The sequence below is a fragment of the Crocuta crocuta genome, unplaced genomic scaffold (assembly GCF_008692635.1).
Source record: "Crocuta crocuta isolate KB4526 unplaced genomic scaffold, BGI_CrCroc_1.0 scaffold340, whole genome shotgun sequence".
Lineage (NCBI taxonomy): Eukaryota > Metazoa > Chordata > Mammalia > Carnivora > Hyaenidae > Crocuta > Crocuta crocuta.
This window is the reverse complement of record NW_027530642.1, coordinates 2,283,667-2,306,071: the sequence shown is the minus strand read 5'-3', so window position 1 is coordinate 2,306,071 and position 22,405 is coordinate 2,283,667. Positions and strand designations below refer to the sequence as shown.

Here is a 22,405-nt window from a genome sequence, read left to right as displayed (position 1 = left end):
CATCCACTAACCAGCAGATCGCTCCTGTTTCCAGGAAGCTTCCAGAAGTTACACTGTGACTCAGGAGTAATTACAGGGCACTGTAATTTCACTCTTTGTCTCATTGTAGAGCAAAAATATTTATTAGTCTGTCTTCATTCCAGGTGCTAAAATACTTCTTATAAAGAGAGCTAAGCAATTTCTTAGCAGGAGCTCAGGGAAAAAAATGTATTTTTAAAATTATATCTTAGGGAGACTATAGTATAATTGCTTTGAAAACTTTCAAAGAGAAGCCTGTTATAGAGATTAATATTAGATCTCCTTTTGTTCACTGATACTATTCTGTCATACTATTAGAGCATGCCCTGTATTTATCTAAATACCTCTATAGATAAATCAGTTTTAAAACATTATAAAGGCAGTCTAAAAATCACTTCTTATATTTATCTAAGCAGTGTATTCGCCTGGTTTAAAAAGCCACATTCTGAAAGGACCTCAGCTTCTGTCCCATGCTGAGTCCGGCTCCTTTGATGCTGAGGGCCTGTGTTTGATGCTGAGGGCCCGTGTTTGGTGGTGAGCCAGCGAGGAATCTATGCCTGTACCTCCTTGCTTGGACATCTTTACGTTGAACCTGCAGTTTAACCAGTGCCGTGGTTTCCGTCTGCCTGTAATAGTAAATGTGTGGGGTTTTGTTTTTTGGGGTTTTTTTTGCCATTTTATCTCTAACGTTCCAATACTCTTATCATGTGTGTATCAATAAAATGTTTCAGGTGTTCAAACTGATTCATAAGAATTAAAACAAAGAAAGAGAAAAGCAGTTTTATCCATGTGGAGTGTTTATGTAGTTGTATCATAGTGAATATGTAAATTTAAAAAGTCAATTTTCTCACTGTGATTTCATAAGCAGTTTTTCATGTGATCTTAGTTATCTCAAGTTTTACTTTTAAAATAGCACATAATCAGGTCACCTGGGTGGCTCAGTTGGTTATGCGTCCGGTTTCAGCTCAGGTCATGGTCTCACGGTTCGTGAGTTCGAGTCCCGCATCAGGCTCTGTGCTGACAGTGCAAACCCTGCTTCAGATCCTCTGTCTCAATCTCTCTCTGCCCCTCCCCTGCTCACATACTCTCCCTCTTAAAAAATAAACATTTATATTTTGATTTTTTTTTCCTACTTGGATTCAATTTCTGGGGATGGGATTACCTAATGAAAGAATGTGACTATTTTTTTGCAAGCACCAGCATTTGAAGCTTTTATAGTCCACTGGGATATAGTCTTTCCCAAAGCAAGTAGGGTTTTCTAAGCCTAAAGGGAAAAAAAAGTACAAAGACTAAATGTCCCCAAATCATCTGTCAGGTGTCAGATTTTCTCCTTCTAGAGGATCTTGGATTTAGGAAACAGTCATGACCTGTTTGACATTGAAGTTCAAATCTTGAACCTCTTTATAGCCTTTGCTTCATTTTGTTTTCTCTTTCAGAATATCCCAGACCCCAGCCACCTCCCCTTGGTGGCCCCCTGGAAGACCTACCCTCTGTTCTTTGGCACGGCCATTTTTGCGTTTGAAGGCATTGGGATGGTAAGAATTTCACTGTGATTCTCTGTCACCCCTGGTGTCCCTGAGGTCTTCCCCTCAGTCGGAAGGCTGAGGAAATGCTATAAGAAATTATCTTCTGGAACTTATCAGCCAGCTCATGGACAGCATTTCAGGGATTCCACTAGGGTTTCCCAGCTCCAGCTTTTGGAAATAAATTATATGTGATTTGATAATGTTTGCATTCAAACCCCGTCTGTTGCACATGTATCACCTACGTGGGCAATAAGCAATAATCCCTGGCAATTGGGAATGCAGGCTCTAGAGTCAGACTGACTCAGGGTGAGTCCTGGCTCTGCCAGAGAATAGCTGTGCGACCTTGTGTGAGGACTTACCTTCTTCTCCATTTGCTTCTGAAAAGTGAACTTGATGATTAGTAGTTGTTAGGCTTAAATGAGATGTATATAAAGTACTTGGCTTAGTCCCTGGTACATAGTAAGCATTAAGTAATTTTTATTTTTATTAATAACACTATTGATTTTATTATTTTTTAAATGTTTATTCTTGAGAGAGAGAGAGAGCGCACGCGCGCATGAGCCGGGGAGGGGCAGAGCGAGAGAGGGACATGGAATCTGAAGCAGGCTCCCGCTGTCAGCAGAGTCCGATGCGGGGCTCGAACCCACAAGCTGTGAGATCATGACCTGAGCCGAAGTTGGACGCTTGATTGACTGAGCCACCTGGGTGCCTCTGTTTATTTTATTATTAAATCAGTAGCTGCACAAATAATCCCTCTGCCCTGGAACATTGGTGTGCTGTATTCTAGTGTGTGGAGATAAATAGCCTTAGCTTTCAATGCTCGCTTAACTTCCCCTACCATTGCTGTGGTTTCACCCAATTCTTCTCCTAAAGAGAGGAATCTGCCACTCAGTTGCACCTAATTTGATTTTTATTTATATTTTTTCATAATAAAGTTCCCGAATTCTTCCTTGAAGAAAATTATTAACACTGTTGGCCAATAGCTTAGGAAAAGAGAAGAAAACACTTTTCGTTTCATGGAATATCTTTTTATCCCCATTTGATTTCTCTGTCACTTTATACACTTTTAAGAAAACCTAGAAGCTAGATAGATATTTTTTGTGAAAATACTAAGGAGTTGCCCTGGTGGGATTGATGGGATGTGTTAAGGCCCTAACGTCACGGGGGAGGCTTTCTAAGGGATCGGTGTGTAAGTTACTGTCCTGAGGTTTTACACCTTTTCCTTTGCTCTTTCTTGGAGCTTCTCACTGCCCAGGAAGAAGGTCTCACTTGACTCACAAACACAGAGCCCCCTATTGTAGCAGTGAGTAAGAGTCTCAAGTACTTGGGACTGGCGAGAAGAGATTGAGTAAATGCAGAAAGCTGCCCAGAGATCCCGGTTCTTAAGGAGCATTGTATGAAACACCAGTTTTCCCTGACCCCACAGTGCAGAACTTGTTCTTTGCTTCGTTTCATCAGCCAAGGCTTGGATCTGGAGTCATTCTATGATCATTATTGTCTGTTACTTAAGATTTCTCTGTGTGTTCTATTTTTACAAGGGAGAAAACACTGCTGTTTTGGCTCTTAGTTTGGACTTGAGGGCTGATGAGCATGTGTGGGTGCAGGGCCCCTCCTCACTGTTCACTGTAGTCTCTGTGTCTGTGCCACTGGCCCAGGCCTGGCAGACATGGAGGAGATGGGCGGCCTGCCCTCTGGCTCTCCAGACTCTCCGTAAAAGGTAACTGGAAGAAAGCTTAGAAACAGTTTCTAATTGGATGTGGATCAGTGAAGCTGGAGACCCCCTGCGCTGGTGGGGGAAGGGGTGCGGTGTTGAGGGCTGGTTGGAAGTGCAGGGCTATGGGGCCCTCACAGTGCCATGCCTGCAGCGGGCTCACAGTGTCTGCTGGGGTGTCTGGCACAGACCCACTCTGCCTTGTGACTGCAGGTGTTCAAGGAAACTGCGTGGCATGACAAGACAAAGATGGTTTGTGGGACAGCTCTACGTTGTCCCTTTGCCTCATGAGCCATGCCAGGAGCAGGTGAGAGCAGGTTGTGAAGCTTGTCAGTCACACCTGCTGTTTCCCTGTTTCAGGATGGGCCAGTTTCCATAAAGGGCCTTTGCTTTGCTTTGGAATGTTCTCTGCTGTGAGGGAGGGGGCGGCAAGGTCAGTGGACCAGGAGCCTGGGCTTTGGTGTACGTTTTGCACCCCTGAATCTCTGCTATCCTCTAAATTGTGACACCCACGCTCCCTCCGTCTCCTCACTTGTCACTGCTGGCACCTGCCCTTTTAAGCTGAGGAAACGGTTTCTGGGAACTAGGGTGGCAGTGTCCCCCGACCTATGTTTTGCATTCTTCAGACAGGTTAGCAGAGCTGTGGTCTCAGGCGAGGTCTGCTCCCCGCCATGCTGGGCAGGCCTGAGGTGTGAGGGCTGCCGGCCACCAGGCGGCTGCGCTGAGGGGCAGAGAGCACCCCCAGCCCAGGGGGCTCCTGGAGCCGGAGGCAGGGCACTGGCCTGGGCAGGGCCCGGGTTCCCAGGCCTGCCGCACTGGCCTACCTGCACTTCATAGGGCTGGCTCTGCGTCTCCTCCAGCTCAGAGGAAATAGCTTGACTTTGTCTCTGTCTCCTGGGGATAAAGCAGTTACTTTTTTCTGAAACCATGACAGTTTTGGTTTTTTACCATTAATGTCGCCTTTTCCTGTGTTTTCTCTTCTTTCTCACTACTCTTCTAGGTTCTACCCCTTGAAAACAAAATGAAGGATCCTCGGAAATTTCCGCTTATCCTGTACGTGGGAATGGCCATCATCACCGCCCTCTACATCAGTCTGGGGTGTCTGGGGTACCTGCAGTTTGGAGCTAACATCCAAGGCAGCATAACCCTCAACCTGCCCAATTGCTGGTATGTGGGGAAGGATGAAGCCTGGGAGCACTGGATGCTATTTTAATTTTTCTAAATGTTTATTTATTTATTTTGAGTGAGAGCGAGTGGGTGGGGGAGAGAGAATCCCAAGCAGGCTTCATGCTGCCAGTGCAGAGCCTGATGTGGGGCTCATTCTCACGAAACGTGAGATCATGACCTGAGCCGAGATCAAGAGTCAGACGCTTAACTGACCGAGCCACCCAGGTGCCCCTGGATTTTGTTTTTTTAATTCATGCGTCAGAATGTGGATTCTCCTCCTTTACCCCTTAAATCAGCTCACTTCACTTTAACCCACCACTCCTACCCCTCCTCACTCCCCCCAGCCCCCGGCCAGCACCATCTCTCCTGGGCTGCCCGCTGAGCCCTTTGATCCATCTGCCTATCCTAGCCTTAATCCTTCTCCAGGTCCCCCGTTCCCTGTATAAGCCAGGACTCCAGTCACTTGTACACTCCCTCGGTGAGATCCCTCAGGGGCTTCCCTTTGCTCCTCTAACAGAGACAAGATCTGTAAGGGGCCGGTCAGGACAGCTCTGGCTCTCGCCCCGCCTGCACCTCATCCCTAGTCTGTGAGGAAGACTTAGTCAAGGAGTCACTCTTCCTGAGGAACTTTCTCTGCTGTTCCTCCCACCACAACTTCCAGGCTAGGTCAGATGCCCCTTCACTCTGCTCTTGTAGGATCCCATTCGGGCCCTAGCCTAACTCCTACTCCAAAGCTCTATCATGGTCTGTTTGCCTGCACTGTGCTCTCCCTCTGCCGTAAGCTCTGCCTTTCACCCCAGCACCCAGCACAATGCCCGACACATGATCATCACCCACTGGATGACTTTTGAACAGAAAGGAGGACTAAACGCTGGGACTGTGAGGCATTTTGTGAAGAGACGTTTTTCAGGGAGCAACTAGGGCATAGAGGATATGCGCGGTCTGCCACGTCCATCTCTGTGGCCTCGGACAGGTCACAGCTGCTCACTCACTGCCTCAGCTCCCACTTTGGGGAACCAGGACCAGTCATGTCTTCCAGGACTGTCATGCAGACCAAATGCTATGTGTGGGAAAGTGCTTTGTCACTCTCCCCTGGTGCAATTACAACGCTTGAGCTTTCTTCTTTGTTTGGAGGAGGAATTCCTATGGAGGCGTATGTCAAACGGATTGGTTGATCAGGTGATACGCCATTTCTCCCTAAGAATCTGAGCCTGGAAGGGCCGAGTACCCCATCACTTCACCGTAGGCATTCCAGATAGGGAGAGAAGAGGGCGAATCGGCTAGGTTCCCAGCTTCTGCTGTGCCTCCCCCATGGCATTCCCAGCTTGATGAGTGGGCGGAGCCTCTCACAGGGGACTGGGGGCTGTGGGGAGCCCTTCTGTACCTCACTTTGCTCAACTCTTGGTTACTATGTTGCAGGGAACACTGAGGCATACTGAAATGCTTCCTAAGAAGGTAGCTGTCACAGGGTGTGTCTGAAACAGCAGTTCAGTTTTGAAGATTAGGATTCCACTGTGGAGGGCAGCTGAGCAGACAATGAGAGCTTGCGGAGTGCCCTGGGGACCAGAAGAACCTTTCAGGCTGGCCTGGGTGCCCTGTCTGTGCATGTTTCTAGAGCTCTGATTGGTGAGGCATTGTGCAAGGGCAGGCTGAGAAAATTGAGAAAGATGTTTATTCAGTCGTGTTGTCAGTGATAGCACAGGGCGCCCTACTCAGCAGGGGTCTGGGGACAAGGCTTGTGGCGTGGCCAGCCACGTGGTGGCCCTGCAATGGGCTGCTGTTTTCAGAAAGTCTTTCCCTTTCACTCTGATGCCTGCTTTCAAATTTCTAAATGTTCCTGCCCTTTCAAGAGCCAGGTGGTAGCTCGGCGCCACTGAGGATGAATGGATCGGGAACAGCAGAGGCAGCCCACATAATCTGAAGCTGTGTATCAGCACCTGTCGTCTTTTCCTTTGACACCCCAAGCCCAGCTACTCTCATCTTTCCGCCTCCATTCGGGTGCAATCTATTTAGCCATCCCTGCAGGTGACGGTCCTGCTTCCAGACTTCCCAGCACTCCAGAAGGCTTTGGTGTTGTACTGAGTTTAATTATAGAGGCACCAGCTGATTTTTCCAAAGCGTTTTTATTATCTATTCTCGGAGCAAGTAAGACCTTTTGTCAAACTCAGTCTCTCCCAGGATGTTCTCTTGTTTATAGCATAAGAACATCTCCTAGACATTAAGTTCAACCACAGAGAAACTCAGCACACCATATACACCATGTAATCACCACCTTTAAATAGATTTCCAACAAGGTGGGGGAGGCCAGTGTTTCCTGCTGCTGAAGGCATGAAGGTCTTGCTTGAAGGGGAGCTTTTGCTAAGGGGCAGGGTGGCCTTCCCTTTAATGATCATGTCAGATCCAGGAGTACTTATGGGTCGGGCTTGTTTTCTGCTGTGCACAGTTCTAGGCCCGAGATAAGACAGAGAGCTATCTGTCAGTGAGTTAATGGTCTCCCTGAGGAGCCACACCGTGAAGCAGTGGTAGAAAGGTGGCCGCAGTGGTGCGGAAAGATGAGTTTTGCTCCTGCTCCTTGGTCATGTGGTCACCGTCTGATTCTAGGGAACGGTGAATTGGAGGGGAAGGATAGAAAAAGGCCAGTTACATTTTAATTGCATTTTTAATTACTTTAATTTTTTTTATTTTTTTATTTTTTGAGAGTCAGAGAGAGACAGTGCGAGCAGGGAAGGGTCAGAGAGAGAGAGATACAGAATCTGAAGACAGGCTCCAGGCTCTGAGCTGGCTGTCAGCACAGAGCCTGACGCGGGGCTCAAACCTACAAACCGCCAGATCATGACCTGAACTGAAGTCAGATGCTTAACTGACTGAGCCACCCAGGCACCCCCATTTTTAATTGTTTTAATTTTTGAAAGGATATACGTCCATGGTAAAGATTCCAGATGTTGAAAGTGTATGTAGAATATGTTTGTTTCCATTTGCCTCCCAAGTCCCCCCGTTTTACAGTTTACCATTTCAGAGACAACCACGTTTACCAATTTCTTGTGTTTCCTTTTGGAGATGTTTAGAGTATGTAAGAATATCATATGCATGTGTGTGTGCGAGGGGGCATGTTTCTTCCTTCTTTTGGACAATTTGTAGCACACCGTAGACACTGTCCTGCTTCACGCATTTCTCAGTGCATCCTGGCGCTGGTTCCATTTCAGCACCTGTAAGTTCTCCCTCATACCGTTTCACAGCTCTATGGGATGCCATGATTTAAATAGTTTTCCACTGGCTAACATTTAAACTGTTTTCGGTCGGGGCGCCTGGGTGGCTTAGTCGGTTGAGCATCCGACTTTCGCTTGGGTCATGATCTCGCGGTTCGTGGGTTTGAGCCCCGCGTCGGGCTCTGTGCTGACTGCCAGCTCAGAGCCTGGAGCCAATTTCAGAGTCTGTGTCTCCCTCTCGCTTTCTGACCCTCCCCTGCTCACGCTGTCTCTCTCTCTCTCTCTCTCTCTCTCTCTCTCTCTCTCTCTCTCTCCCCCCCTAGAAATGAATAAAAAAATATTAAAAAAAAAAAAAACTGTTTTCGGTCTTCCATACTTAAATAATGCTGCAGTGACATACTTTGAATGAAAAATGTTACGCACGTGTGCAAGCATATCTGCAGGGTAAATGCCTAGATGTGAAATTGCTGGGTCTGAAGGACACGTGCATTTGTGACGTGGATAGACCTGGCCATGGTGAGACCATCTTGCCCCCTCACTGCTCGTGCTGTGGCATAAAGCAGGCTTTTGAAAGTGTCCCGGCTCTTTCTCTGCAGGCTGTACCAGTCGGTCAAGCTGCTCTACTCCATCGGCATCTTCTTCACCTACGCCCTCCAGTTCTATGTCCCGGCCGAGATCATCATCCCCTTCTTTGTGTCCCGCGTGCCCGAGCATTGCGAGCTGGTGGTAGACCTGTTTGTGCGCACTGTGCTGGTCTGTCTGACGTGTGAGTAGAAGACAAGATAATTGCTTTGTTTATTTTTTCCCCCAAAGGACACCCAATCCTCGGAGCTTTCTTGAGAGAGAGCCTATTATACTGAAACAGTTGTCGTGTGTGAGCAGGGAACTTGACTTGAGTCTCAGGTGCATAGTTGAGGCCGAGCCAGATGGTGAGGTGAATTGATTGTATGTGTACTCGAAAGGACGTGGGAATGAGGACAGAAATGTATTTGTAGATATGGCTAAAGTGCTACAGTGATGGTTGTAATTCAGAGTAAATATGTAGAATTACTGTCCCGTGTCCTTGGGATAAAATAAGGTAAAAGTCTAAAAGAGAGCCATTTAAGCAATATGCATATGAGTATAGGTTATTTTGATAGCCACTACATGTTTATTTGTGTTTTCAAATAATCCTTTTCCAGTGTGACAGTCCATTGCTTAGATTTCATTTTGAGCCTTTATGATACTATTTTAGACATTTACTAAGTATGTTTCTTAGAAAATTTATATTGATTAATCTAGGTGTTTGATTTTTCACATTGTGTTTTATTTCTCTTTCCTGACCACACACCCTGGAGTGTGGGTTAAGAGACAAGGTATTACTCTATTTGCTATTGGTTGAAACTGGTATAAATTTTAAAATAGAAAAAAATTTCCCTTTTTCTTTTTTGGCAGCTTCTGTTAGTTGATAGAATAGAGAACCTCTGAATAAATTGGTCTATAATATCTAATTTAAGTTTCTAGGAGATTTGCAACTTCTTTCCCGATCAAAGTACTTGAATCTAGATTTCACGTTTTGGCTATGTTGGACTTTTTATTTTATTTTTAAAAATCATATTATTTTGGGAAAATAAATGTCTTGGTTAATTATACTGAGACTTCCCTGGGAACTTCTTAAATTATCCAACCCAAGCCCCTCTGTTTGGAATAAAAATAGGTCCGTATGATTTTTAAATTGAATCAGAATGGAGTGTTTGAGGGACAAATGATGTGAAAGTTGTCTAGCATTTGTTCATAGTGTAGAAGATCAGAAATGACGTTATGGGTTGACTGTTGGCAAGAAAAGGTGAGGAGAGGTTAGATTTGGAGGATAGACTAGTGCCTATTCCAGAATGGACCTCTTTAAGGGAACAGACTACTTCCCATCCCAGAACGGTCTCCTCAATAGAGCTGATAGTGCTGATCTCAAAATGGACTTGCTCGAGGAAACATTCTGTTATATATTCCTGAATAAACTTTCTCAAAAGAACAGCCTAGTGCTTATTCCAGAATGGGCTTCTTCAAGGGGCAGCCTAGTGCCTGTCCTAGAAAAGACCTCTTTAAGGTAAGTGCCAACCCCAGACTGGTCTTCTCAAAAGAACTGACATTGCTTACCGCAGAATGGGCCTCCTAAGGAATAGGCCAGTACCTGTCCTAGAATGGTCCTTCTCCAAAAGGTAGACTAGTGCCTATCCCAGAATGGACCTTTCAAGGGAACAGCTTGGTGCGTGTCTCAGAAGGGCCTCTTCAAGGAAATAGACTGGTAGCTCTACCAGCTAGGACTTCCTCAAGAGAACTGAATGGCACCTATCCCAGACACATCTGCTCAAGGAATAGACTGGCGCCTGTCCTACAAGGTCTCTTCAAAGAGCAGGCAAGTGCCTATCCCAGAATGAACTCTCTTAAGGGAACGGCCTCATGCCTGTCCTAGAACAGATTTCTTCAAGCCACCTGCAGTTCTCTTTCTCATTTTATTTTAAGGTTGTGGGTGAATCTCAATGTCCTGGAACTTTGTATGGAAGGAAGTCACTAGAGCTGAGGAACCAAACCTTCTGACTTAATGTTGGGCATATTCTCTCTGAGGATTTATTGAAGGATGGGGCTGGGGCGGAGCCAGGCAACAAGTGGACTGCTTGCATTTGCTAACCCTAGCAAGCTGATGGCAACCAAAAATCTGACTTCTCCGTATAGCCTTTGTTTGGCAGACCTTCTGGCCTTCTGTAGTTCAGCCTATAGAAAAAGCCCACTCAGCAGTTAATTCAGTGCCCAGAGCTACCTTACAGGCCACTGCTGCCCCAGAACAACCGAAAAGGAAACAATTGTAATATATCTTTGCTTTTCCAGTGATTTGCCTTAATATATGCTAAGGTACTCTGGATTTTATTCCTATTTCTGCCTGCAACTCTCAGTGCTTTAGCACAGATACATGTGTTCGTCTGTGGCTGGTGACCTCTAAGTATTGAAGGAGATAGCTTTCATGTGTACAGTGTTTAGAATGTTAACTCTTCAGTGCTCTGACTCTGGAATCCAAAGGGTGCTAGAAGAAAGGATGGGGGTGGTGCAGATAGTTGGCTTTTTTCAAAGTGGTTCTTCTAGAAAAGGTAGGTCTGTCTAGGTGAAATGTGCTCTAACTGCCTAGACACCAACTTCTCCCTGCCCGGAGAGTTGGGACAGTGATGCTGGGCCTGATTCCTCTCCTGACCGCATTTTCTTCTCCAACCTGGCTGAGGCCTCCGGTAGCATATGTCTTGCTTCCTGCCAGGTTTCTTTCCACTGCGCCATGCAGGAGCCAGGAGTCTCTGATTCATAGACCTCATGCTATCCTTAGATGTCTCCTGGTTTTTGCTTCGCTTTTCCCGACTCTGTGGGTCTCATCATCTCCCTTCTACAGCGTGATGCTCAAAGGACTCAAGCTGCTTTTGATCTTCAAGTGCATTCAGTTATTTCCCCTTCTGTGATCTATTGTGGCTTAGCATTGCATCGTCAGCCCATTAAATGTTGCAACCTCTTCATCTCTGAGCACTCAGGCTTCTTTTCCCTTCCCCGGAGACTGTGAAGTGATTGTGGGATTCAGGAGAGGCATTTCACTGTAGCACCAGCTTAAGTGTATTATGTGAGTTTATTTTGTTTTTGTTTTTTTCTGTACTTTCAGATCTTTGCTGCAAAAGGTTAATTGGCATATGATTTTAGAACTTTGCTGGAACTGATTGTTTTCTATTATACCCACACATTTTAATAGCAGCTTGTTTTTTTTTTGTTTTTTTTTTTTTTTTTGCTATGTATGGTATTTTCTTGTCTTTTTTCCCAACTTTTCTTCCTCTTCCCCACCCTCCACCCACCAAGGGAAGCAGGGGAATTTGGTCCAGACTCATTTTTTCTTTTTTCCGTTTGGAATTCACCTTTCTCACTATTCTCCCCTGTTTCACAAAGACTTCTACGTCTACTTTTTGGTGTTTAATTTCAGACTATTGGACAGGAGGGAAAGGGGAAATACGTGCATCAGAGAATGGTGCTCATTTTGTTGTGATTTCATATGAAACTATTTCTTTTCTTTTTTTTTTTTTAAACATTTTATTTATTTCTGAGAGAGAGAGAGAGCATGAGCAGGGGAGGGTCAGAGAGAGAGGGCGACACAGAATCTGAAACAGGCTCCAGGCTCTGAGCTGTCAGCACAGAGCCCGATGCGGGGCTCGAACCCACGAACCATGAGATCATGACCTGAGCTGAAGTCAGATGCCCAACCGACTGAGCCACTCAGGCGCCCCCATATGAAACTATTTCTTTCCCGCCCATACGTTAGAACTGCAGACTTCACAGGTTACCTATGTGCATGGAGGAGAGGCTGGAAGAGGCCAGTGCCAGAGGGAGTTCAGAAGCGTGAAAGAGTGGTTTCTTTGGGTTCCACGAGGCATTAACCTGTCCTTCAGTGCTTTGTACTAATTCTCTGTGGCATTTGCCACGTGAAACATCTTACTTCAATTACGTATGAAAATTTCAGAAACTTATTGTTGAAGATGTAATAACATAAAACCGTATCAGTTAAAATGGCTGTTTGGACTGGAATGCATAGCTGTAGAACATTCCAAGCAGCCAGACCCTATCAAGCGTGAGTGAAGCTTCCAGGGCCAAACAGAGTGGCTTCTCAGCACCTTTTGCTCTCTCACATTTCTCCGTCTTGCAGCTACAGTGACAAAGGGCAGCAGTGTTAATTCGCTGTGCACTGTGGGTCCCTGGGAACCCTCCCAAAGCCTCAGTTTCCTCAGCTATGAGATGTGCAAGGTATCAGATTGCTATGGTTTCTTTCCAGTCTAAACATCTGTGATTCGGCACAGGTGCTTTGAGCCTGATTTTAAATCCCTACCAAAATATTGCTTGGAAAAAGAAAGTTAATGTAGAAGCATTTCAAGAATGTCTAAATCTGGGGTTATTCAAGAAGAAATTCCAGGGGCGTCTGGGTGACTCAGTCAGTTAAGCATCCAACTTCGGCTCAGGACATGATCTCACAGTTTGTGAGTTTAGGCCATGTGTCAGGCTCTGTGCTGACAGCTCAGAGCCTGGAGCCTGCTTCAGATTCTGTGTCTCTCTCTCTCTCTCTCTCTCTCTCTGTCTCTCTCTGTCTCTCTCTCTTTCAAAAATAAATAAACATTTTTAAAAATTTTTAAAAAGAAGAAATTCCAAATATCCTGCTGACTTAACAAAATGATTTTTTTTCTTTTTTTTTTTTTTTTGCATTTTATCTTCTGTGTGAATCCTCTTGGGCACACTTTAAAAATAGTTGCAGGGGCACCTGGGTGACTCAGTCAGTTAAGTGTTTGACTTCAGCTCAGGTCATGATCTCACAGTTTGTGGCTTCGAGCTCCGCATCAGGCTCTGTGCTGACAGCTCAGAAGCCTGAGGCCTGCTTCAGATTCTGTGTCTGCCTCTCTCTCTGCCCCTCCCCTGCTTGTGCGCACTCTCTCTCTCTCCCTCTCTCTCTCAAAAATAAATAAACGTTAAAAAATTTTTTTTAAATAGTTGCAATCATAGTATACACAGAACTTTGTCTTTTGCTTTTTATTTGATATTATGTCATGAATATGCATACCCTTCATAAATATCTTCATGACCATATAATATTCCATTATATTAGTGGATCATATTTACTAAACTACTCCTTTGGTATTGGACATATAACTTGTTTTCTTTGCTTTTGTATTTTTTTTAATTTATACTTCCACTAAATGAAATGACATATTCTGTCCAAGACTGTTACGAATTTTAAAGTACATTTGTAGACGTTGAGAGTAACACAGATGGACTGCACCAGCATTGATCACAGTGAAACAGCAGGAAGGGCTTCCAGACATAGGGCTGTAGGTGTCCAGCATATTTCTGTAAGTGTGTGTTCTCTTAAGTACTTTCTCTTCTCTTGTGCATAAGTCAGGCCTTTCAGTTGCTGGTCTTAAACCACAGGTTCCAGAATACCAATCAGTTCCATCTCTGAACATGGGTCATTTGCCCCCCTGGTGCTTCAGCAGTCAGAAGGTCATATTATTAGTATCTCTTACCCCAAAGGGAAGATGTTTTGTAATACCGTTGGAGCCCTGTTGACTAATCATGTGGGCTAGCCGAGTTGTCCTTAAGTCCTCAGTCCTCCATTTCTGCACATGCCACAGGCAAGCTGCTGCCGAGGGCTCTGACCTGCTGGTGGGGAGTGTGCTGCGGGAGTGTTCCTCTTTGTATGGGGTGTCTTTGGTGGGGGGAGGTAGAGAGTTCCTGGTTGGCTGCTTCCTGATATCTCTACTGTCTTGAGCTTCTCTTTCTAGAGGGCTTTTTTTTTTTAATTTTTTAAAAAACGTTTTATTTATTTCTAGGAGAGAGAGAGAGAGACAGCGTGAGCAGGGGAAGGTCAGAGAGAGAGGGAGTCACAGACTCTGAAACAGGCTCCAGGCTCTGAGCTGGCTGTCAGCACAGAGCCCGACGTGGGGCTCGAACCCACGAACCGCGAGATCATGACCTAAGCGAAAGTCGGACGCTTAACTGACTAAGCCACCCACGCGCCCCTAGAGGGCTTTGACTCAGAGTAAAGACATTCAGTGCTAGAAGAGGTTTTCGTTGCTCCTACATCTTTCCCAAGTACATGATTCCCGTGTCTGGAATGAGCTAAAACTAGTGGGCCACATTTTGTGTGATGGCAAAACAGGTACCCCTGGTGTTGAGCCCTTGGGACTATTTATGCTAATTTGGTTGAGTCCTTTTGTATCCCTCTTCCCCAGCATTATTAGTGGGAGGCTTAGTGTTCCTGTCTTCTCCCCACCTCATTATCTTTCTCCAATGTCAGGCTTTCTTTGGGGTTCACTTGGGGTATCTGGTCCAGCCAGGACAGGAAGAGGTCCATCCCTTTGCAGCCCTGTGATCCTGGCTTTAAGAGAAGAGATAAGTCTTGCTGCTTTAGAAAATCTCTATTAAAGATGTATTTGTTAAGTGTGCTTATCGTGTACATCCGTTGTAGTGAAAACAAGGGCAAGTTTTTAGACTGCTTTTAAAAGGTCATGATGAAGTGGAACATCTCTGTCTAATCTGAGAAAAGATTCTAATCGCACGGACTTGTGTCGCTGTTTCCACTTAATGCTTATCATAGAGTAGAGCACATCTGACCCCACTTAAGTCATATCACGAAATACCATATGTCCTCCAGGTTAATGTGACAGAGGGAAAGGGGATGGCAGACCAGACTCAGAGCCGGGAGGGCCTGGGCAGGTCATCTGACTTCTTTCTCCCTCGGGCATCTTGTCTCTGATGGACACTCTTCTCTTGAGTGGGCCAGAGCATTCATGGAGGTGAGGGGCTGGTACCAGAAAAATAACTCACACTCTTTAACGGCACAAAACCAGGCAGGCTGGAAGCCATGTGTAGGGCATAGCCATGCGTGTTCTAGGAGAGGAGTCCTATTGCTCATGTGCCACAGCTGAGCGGGACATGGTGTTTCGCAGTTGACATGAAGGACGTATCCCACAACAAACTCCTAAGTGACTAAACCTGCTTTGTACAGTTCCTTAAAACTTTGGAGGCAGGTGGGACTTCAGTCCTCATCCAGTGTTCGTATAGTCACCTAGCCTCGTGGGTGAATGAACTGAGGCTCCAAATGGTGAACCCGTTGGCACTGGGACCAGTGATTGCATTAACTCACATTTCATTTATTGTGCACTTAAGTTCTAAGTGCTCTGAGCTCTTTATGTGAATGGTCTCATGTGACCATCTCTATTTAGTGGTAGGTTAAGTAGCTGGCTGGTTAGTGGTGGAGCTGGGATTGGAGCCCAGGTTCTGAGTCCAGAGCCTACACTCTCAGCCACGTTCCTGTACCAGCCTCGCCCAGGGCTCAATTCTAATTGCTGTCTCAGTGCTCCTGCCCCCACCCCCCGCTCACCCACATTGGAACCATGGGAGCCGACACTGTGAGGCTGACATTATGCAGATGTAGGCCCAGACGCCAGAGAGGGGAAGGGTCTTTTCCCAGGCCACACAGCAGATCAACTCTTGTTGAGTGTTAGGTTGTCCATAATGAGAATGCCATTTTGTCATCAGTTTACAATTTAGTTTTAACCTTCCTCCAGATTCAACCCTGAAGATTTGAGGGATATCGCCAGCTCTGTATAGAAATAGCTAAGGGCTGAAACACACTGTTTTTAACTTGCAATGCAAGTTAAAAGCCTACACTTTTTATGGGCTTTATGAAGGCTTCAGAACAGTGAGGGTGTTGATGGATGATTGCCATGATGGTTGAACACTAGAATAAGGAAAGAGGAAGGGATTGCCCCAGGGCTGTAAAACCATGGCAGAAGCAGATCTGAGACCCAGTATTCTTGTCCCTCCTTTTGTTATCAGGCTTCAAAACACTTGTCTTCCATCCTTTACAGAGCAGAGAGAGGTCAGGGCTGACTGTATACCAGTTCTCTGCTAAAGATTGCAGTGCGTCCCTGGGAAAATTAACCCGGCATCTGACTCCTACAGTTCTTCACAGACAGGCTCCTCATGCTGATCAGCCAGCTCCCCTGTTCCCCCTCCTGCAGTGTCGTTCTGCATGTTCTTAATCGTCAGGTGTGTGACGTGACTGTACCAGGTGCTTGAGGTCCTGGATTCTGGTCTCAGCTCTGTTCCTTCCTATTACTTAATCTCTCTGGGAACAGTAACCATGTTGTGAAGTTATATCCCTATGCAGCCAAGGCAGATTCAGCCAACGTGTGGCTGCTTTTCAGTGCTGTCTGTCAGACACTAGATGTTCCGCCATGAGGGCAGTGCTCTGGGTCTGTGCTGTCCAGGATGGTAGCCATTAGGCACAGGTGGCTACCTGGCCACTGTGAATGAAGAACTGAATTCATTTAAGTTAACACAGCTTCAGACTAAGTGTGAGACAGGAGAGGTGAACCTGTCCCTCCCCCGGGAAGCCTCCGTCCCACATAGGCTTCCCTCTTACTACAGGGAGTGCTATTCCAGTTTAAAAGCAAGTGCTTCTCATAAAACTTGGCTTCTGAAACCAGTCCGTTTGTCTGTAGCTCAGCCAGAGAAACAGTGATCGATGCAGACAGTCCACTTGAGGAGTAAAATTGATCTGCGGGTAAAACTGGGTGCATTGGACTCAGGTGCTCTGACTGGCAGTCTCCCCACTGTGATGCCTTCCTCAGAATGACTTGGCTACACTGCTTTATGAAATGAAATGGGAGCGGAACCCCCCATGTAAGATGTGACTCATAGGAGCCCGTTAGGTCAGGGATGTGCTCTGGATCACAGTCTCCACGCTGAGGACCTCCAGGTGGAGTCTGCGGGGGGAAGGCAGTTTGTCAAAACCCATTTGGTTACTAATGAGTCAGTAATTCAATTGCACGGGCAGCAGTATGCCTCCTAGAATGATGATACGAACTGTATTGTGAGCCTGTTGTACACCAAGCCTGTTAGGAAGTGCCTCTGGACCTCGTTTGACCATCACGAGATCTCTGTGACATAGGAGCCATCTGTATCCTCATTTGCCAACAAGAAAACTGGGGAATACAAAGGAGCCGTAATGTCCCCCGCTGTCACTAATTCCAGAGCCCGCAGTCCTCGGAAAACTGGTGAAGCAGTGGCCTTCACTCCTCTCCCCCAGGGGAAGCACGGTCACTGAGGCTTCCTCCCCTTGGCTTGACAGTGGGGCGTCATGGCTGCCGTGTGGAAGCTGACGGGGTTCCCTAACGCGGCCTACTGTGCGTCGCTCCTCACTTCTGCCTCCTTCACTTATGCCTGGGGCTGAGGTTAGGTGTGGAGGCCACTAGCTGTTCCTGGCACGGGTGTGTAGCCATCGTGTGGGGCCTTGCTTCTCGGGCCAGCCTGCACGCTGAGCTGCTTCTACTCTCCCTGTAGGAAAACGCTCTGTGAAATGGGGTTTGTTCTCATAGCATTCCCGAAGGATGGCTCTCCCCTCCCCATTTTGTTTCTTGTCAGTTAAGTAGAGATGTTCATGTTGGAGGTACCCTCGGTGGAAGAAAATGATCAGTGGCACAGAAACAGTCCACCTCCCTTTCTGCCCCAGGCCCTCTCCTCTGGTAGGGACCAGACTGCCTGGGAATGTAATTTGGTCCCTTTGCTTCAGAAAGATGGAGGTCATGTGCTGCAGCTGGAAAAACTGGAAGCCGGGAGATCTGGGCTCCAGTCCCAGCCTTGCAGTGAGACCCAGGCCATTCTGCAGCTGGGGCCATTTGTTTTCTCACCCGTGCACAGAGAGACCGGACGGGGCAGTGTCTAAGTTTCTGCAGAGCTGTCCGTTCTAGGAGGAGGACACGGGCTGAATTCACTCAGCAGTGAGGAGGTCTCTCCCAGCTCTGGGCAGTCCTGAGCAGGTGTGTCATCTCTCTCCCGCAGGCGTCTTGGCCATCCTCATCCCCCGCCTGGACCTGGTCATCTCCCTGGTGGGCTCCGTGAGCAGCAGTGCCCTGGCCCTCATCATCCCACCCCTCCTGGAGATCACCACCTACTACTCGGAGGGCATGAGCCCCCTCACCATCGCCAAGGACGCCCTGATCAGCATCCTGGGCCTCGTGGGCTTTGTGGTGGGGACGTATGAGGCACTCTATGAGCTGATCCAGCCAAGCAGTGCTCCTATCTTCATCAACGCCACCAGTGCCTTTGTATAGCGCTCTGCCCGCCCCGCCCCTGTGTGTTCCCCAGCCTCTGGCCCCAGAGCCTCAGCTAGGCTCTGGGCTCTGGGGAAAGGCGAAGCTGCTGTAGGGGAGCCCCTCTACCCGGCAGCTGGGTACCCTGGGCCAGGTAGGGCTGCGGGCACGGGAGAGAGTGGGAGCAGATATGCAGAGGTTCCTCTTGGTGGCAGTGCCATCCCCATTCATTTGTACTCACGTTAACCCAGAACTTTAAACTCTTTTCCCTCATCCTGTCTCCTCCCTTATCTGCCTCCCCCCTTCTGACCCACCTCACCCAATTATTCCTGTTGCACAGCTCACTTTATTTAAAAATCTTAACACCCCCCCACCTCGTGTTTTCTCCTTCCCAGGCCCAGGCCTGGATTAAATGAGTGGGAAGGCTGGGCCTATCTCTATCTCATACCTCGCCCAGATATTTTACCTCAGTTTCCTCCTTCCTGTTCAAATCTTCAGGAGGTGTCTGGACCTGCCTAGTAGTTAAAAACCAGCCCCAAAGCTGGAGCTTTTAATCTTGACTCTCTCTGGCCATGACCCTTGGCAACACCTTCTCTGAATTCCTCGTGTGGGTCACAGTGTTGTATTCTTAGATGCTATAGCTTCTGAAAGATATCAAGTGCTGCCTAAATTGAAAATATTTATATTTTATTTAAAATTAGCTTCTGTTTTTAGATTCCGTCTCTAGATCTGGGGTTATTGTGGTTGTTCCTTCCTCAGTAAACTTTTACTAGGCTTCTCCCACTGAAAAGAACCTTGCTCCAGGAAATGTGTGCCTAGGTCCTCAGCCCCCTTGGCTGAATTCCCCAGAGGTTTAAGTCGGGATCATTTTCATGTGTACCTCTGTGGGGAGGCATGGACTTTGCTTCCCACTGACCAGCCTGATTTCACATTGGGACGATATGCAGGACTCGGGACGTGTTTGCCAGTGCACCAGGCCGGGAAAGGATGGCCGAGTGGGGTGTGCTTCTGCCCTCGCGCGGGAGGCTCATAAAACAGTCGCTGCGCACATTCAGGCTTGTTTCTCAGCCTCAGCCCCCGATGGACACATGGCGTGCTAGCGTTCAGTTGCCAGCATGTCGGGAAGACACCTGCACTTCGCCATGGCCGTGGATGAGAAGACGAGGTCCGTGCGCAGAGTGTGAAATTCAGTTCACAGCAGGAAGAAGCAACTGGTCTGACACTGCGCGTGGTGCTTGGCCGTTTACAATCAACGGGGGATGGGCCAGACGCAGCGCCCCGCTCCGAGCCACCTCCGTGACCTGGACTTCTAAAGGGAACCACTTGGCAGGGACTTCGGTCCCCTGTGTTTTAAACACTAATTGTGACCCTGTCCCTCCCCTTGCATGCCTCCCTGAGTGTCACAGACAGCCTCGGGGTTGGCTCAGCTCAAGGCCAGCCTTCAGGTCTGGGAACAGACTGTAGAGAAAGCAGAGAAGGGTGCGTGGCCTTGCTTTTGGCTGCCTTTTCTCCCTCTCTCAGTGTGGGAAGTATTTCAGAAGGGCATTCATTAAGGCTCCATCCCTTGAGCTGAGCGTGTGTGTGTGTGTGTGTGTGTGTGTGTGTGTTCATGCATGTGCAATAGTGTCCTGCTGTCCTCCACTCCTGTCACCAGGCCATTGCTCACCTGGAGACACAGTTCACCCTGTTCGCCCTGAACGTCAGGGGGCAGCACACCTTCATCAGGGTCCTGTTTGTGTGTGTTTGTTTCCCCAAAGCTCGTAAGGGCTCTGCCCACACCCCCCAGCTCCCCCTCCCCAGCCTTGGCTTTTTCTTTCTTTCTGTTCCAAAGCCAAATTCTCATTGTAGTGACTTCCAGCCTATTAACTTAGGGAGATGGGATGTGTGGTGACTTGGTCTCCCTTAGGAGAATGACACTTTTCACCCACCCTTCCTGTGGTCACCAGTAGGACCCAGATTCTAGCTGGCGGGAGCAGCAGACTGCCCTGTGAAGCCTCAGGCATAGAAGGTACTGCAGGGGGTTCAAGGGTGTTTGCAAGCCCTGGGCTCCAGCCGTCTTCCCACAGTGGTGCCGAGAGTTGTTTTCAGTGAGAAAGCACAGGCCAGTAAAAGGGATTCGGATGTGTGTCCCGCCCACAGCCTCTGTGCTGGAGGCTTCTATAGCTCAGGACGCTGCAGGAGGCCATCCTGTCCAGGTGGGTAGCCAGACTTGAGCTGAAGACTGGGTGGCACAAAACTGCGGTCCTCTTGTTCCAGTCTTAGCAAACTGCAGACTACTGTTTCAGGGTCCCCAGCCTAGAAAATGCGTGTAGGAGAGATGGCACCACTATCTTCGGGGCTTCTGGAAGCTAATTTAGCACAACCTTGTCCCCATTTGCTCTTTTTCCCGTACTCCTGCTGCTTCGGAAGAGCCGAGCAAGGTGGGTCCTATCCGTGGACCTTTCTGGTTGCGTTGTGGTCAAATAGACGGTCAGCCGGAAGACGGAAGTGGGAGGAGGCAGCCCTCAGTGCCAGCTTGGGCAGCTTGCTCTTCTGCCCGCGAGGCCTCTTCAGTCGGGGGGCCTTCCCTGGTTTCTTCCCATTGCTCATTAGGCACCACCTGCCCAGCGTCTCCCTATGCCCTGCTCTGGCCCCTGCTGGAAGCAGAGGTCTGATTAGGAGCAACAAGGCTCTTGAGTGTGAGGCTGCATCTGCTGGGCCAAAGGCAAATGATTTTCAGGCCTGATAGCGTTAGGCTCTGTGTCCCTCTGCCAGCCACCCCAGTGCGGCCTCGGATTTCCAGGAGCGCAGAAGTAGCTTCTGAGAGCCCCTCTTCCCTTCTGCAGATGCTGCTGTTGGGAGGCCTCCAACTCTCTGTTGGCAATGTACCTACCCTCAAATCGCTGGGAAGAGCGTGATCTGTCACCTTGTCTTTAGTTTTCTAGAAGTTGTCACCATTCATAAGTGTCGTTATTTGTGCTGCTGTCTGACTGCTAGGAGCCCTTCATCTGTACAAATCCGGGCCAAATATATGTGAATGTGTGGCGTATCTGAGCTCAGAGCCTGCAGCTTACGCCCTCCCTCTCTGCCACTCACCTCTCCAGCCGGACTCATTGGCTGGTGCTCACTACCTACTCTACCCCTATGAAAGGTACAGTCTGCAGGTTTTCCTCTTGTCTTCAAGTGATGATCCCAGAAAGGAACATTAGGAGATCTTTCCTCTGCCCCTGTTACTTTTTCCTTCTCGAACATCTCCTTTCCTGAATCGTAGAATATCATCATCTCCGTGTAACACTACATATTCACCTCATGTTTTTGGAAGTGCAAAATCTCAATTTATGTCTGTTTACAGCTCTCTCTATTCACTGCTCACAGCGAAGGGGTCTATATCAGTGGCTTATATTTCGTAGCTGATCAGATGTTAAGGCGTGCCCCAGCTGCGGCCCCGGTCAGAACCCGACGCCACTTCCTGGCAGCAGAGACACACAAGTGGCGTGACCTCGTGATTAGGGAGCCGGCTCCAAGTCTGCCTTAGAATTAAATTTCCCAAAGTATATTACAAATCTCCAAGACCATTAGGGGAAAAGGAGAGGGTGTGGTCTGTCTTTGACATCATGGTCAATACTTTTAGACAATTTAATTAGTCCTGCTGGTTGCAAGGCTGTTTGCTCCGACAGCACCAGCTTGTGATATTTCTTCCCTGTTCTTTGTACCACCAGGTCATTCTCTGGCCAGGGCGTGTAAGTGGTGCTGTGATGTGGTTACCGGAATGGGGAGCGGGGGCAGGGAAATGAGGGTCAAGGGTGCCTGTTATAAGCCTCATTCTTTTGTTTGAATCAAGGTGATGCTGGGGAAGCTGTTTTGTTTTGGTGAACAATAAAATTATGTGACTCTATTGTAAACCATGTCACTGAATGTGTCAATAAGACGAATATGAAACACTGCCATCCAGCAGGTCTTAGTAACCAGATGGTACCGTGTATATGATACTGTGTACGCACCTACATGGATGTCCGTTTCTTGCATGGTATGTGTTGAGAGGTAGATCATGCAGGAGCTCATAGAAGAATTTGTTTCAGGTTCTGCACTTGGATCATGTGTTAAACTTTTCCTTTATCAATAAATGAATTTTATTTTTTATTTTTGAGTGGTTGCGGT

General features: G+C 47.6%; 1 protein-coding gene across 3 annotated transcripts in view; it reads left to right on the top strand.

Annotated features, from left to right (window-relative positions):
* Positions 1–22,387, top strand: part of SLC36A1 (solute carrier family 36 member 1) — a 66,854-nt gene extending 44,467 nt beyond the window's left edge. For all 3 annotated transcript variants that reach the window (XM_077768983.1, XM_077768985.1, XM_077768984.1), the window contains exons 8-11: positions 1,455–1,553; positions 4,256–4,422; positions 8,225–8,394; positions 18,018–22,387. In XM_077768983.1, the coding sequence (XP_077625109.1) occupies positions 1,455–1,553; positions 4,256–4,422; positions 8,225–8,394; positions 18,018–18,289 (708 nt within the window). In that variant the 3' untranslated portion in view covers positions 18,290–22,387. The remainder of the gene's footprint in view (positions 1–1,454; positions 1,554–4,255; positions 4,423–8,224; positions 8,395–18,017) is intronic.
* The last annotated feature ends 18 nt before the right edge of the window (positions 22,388–22,405 follow it).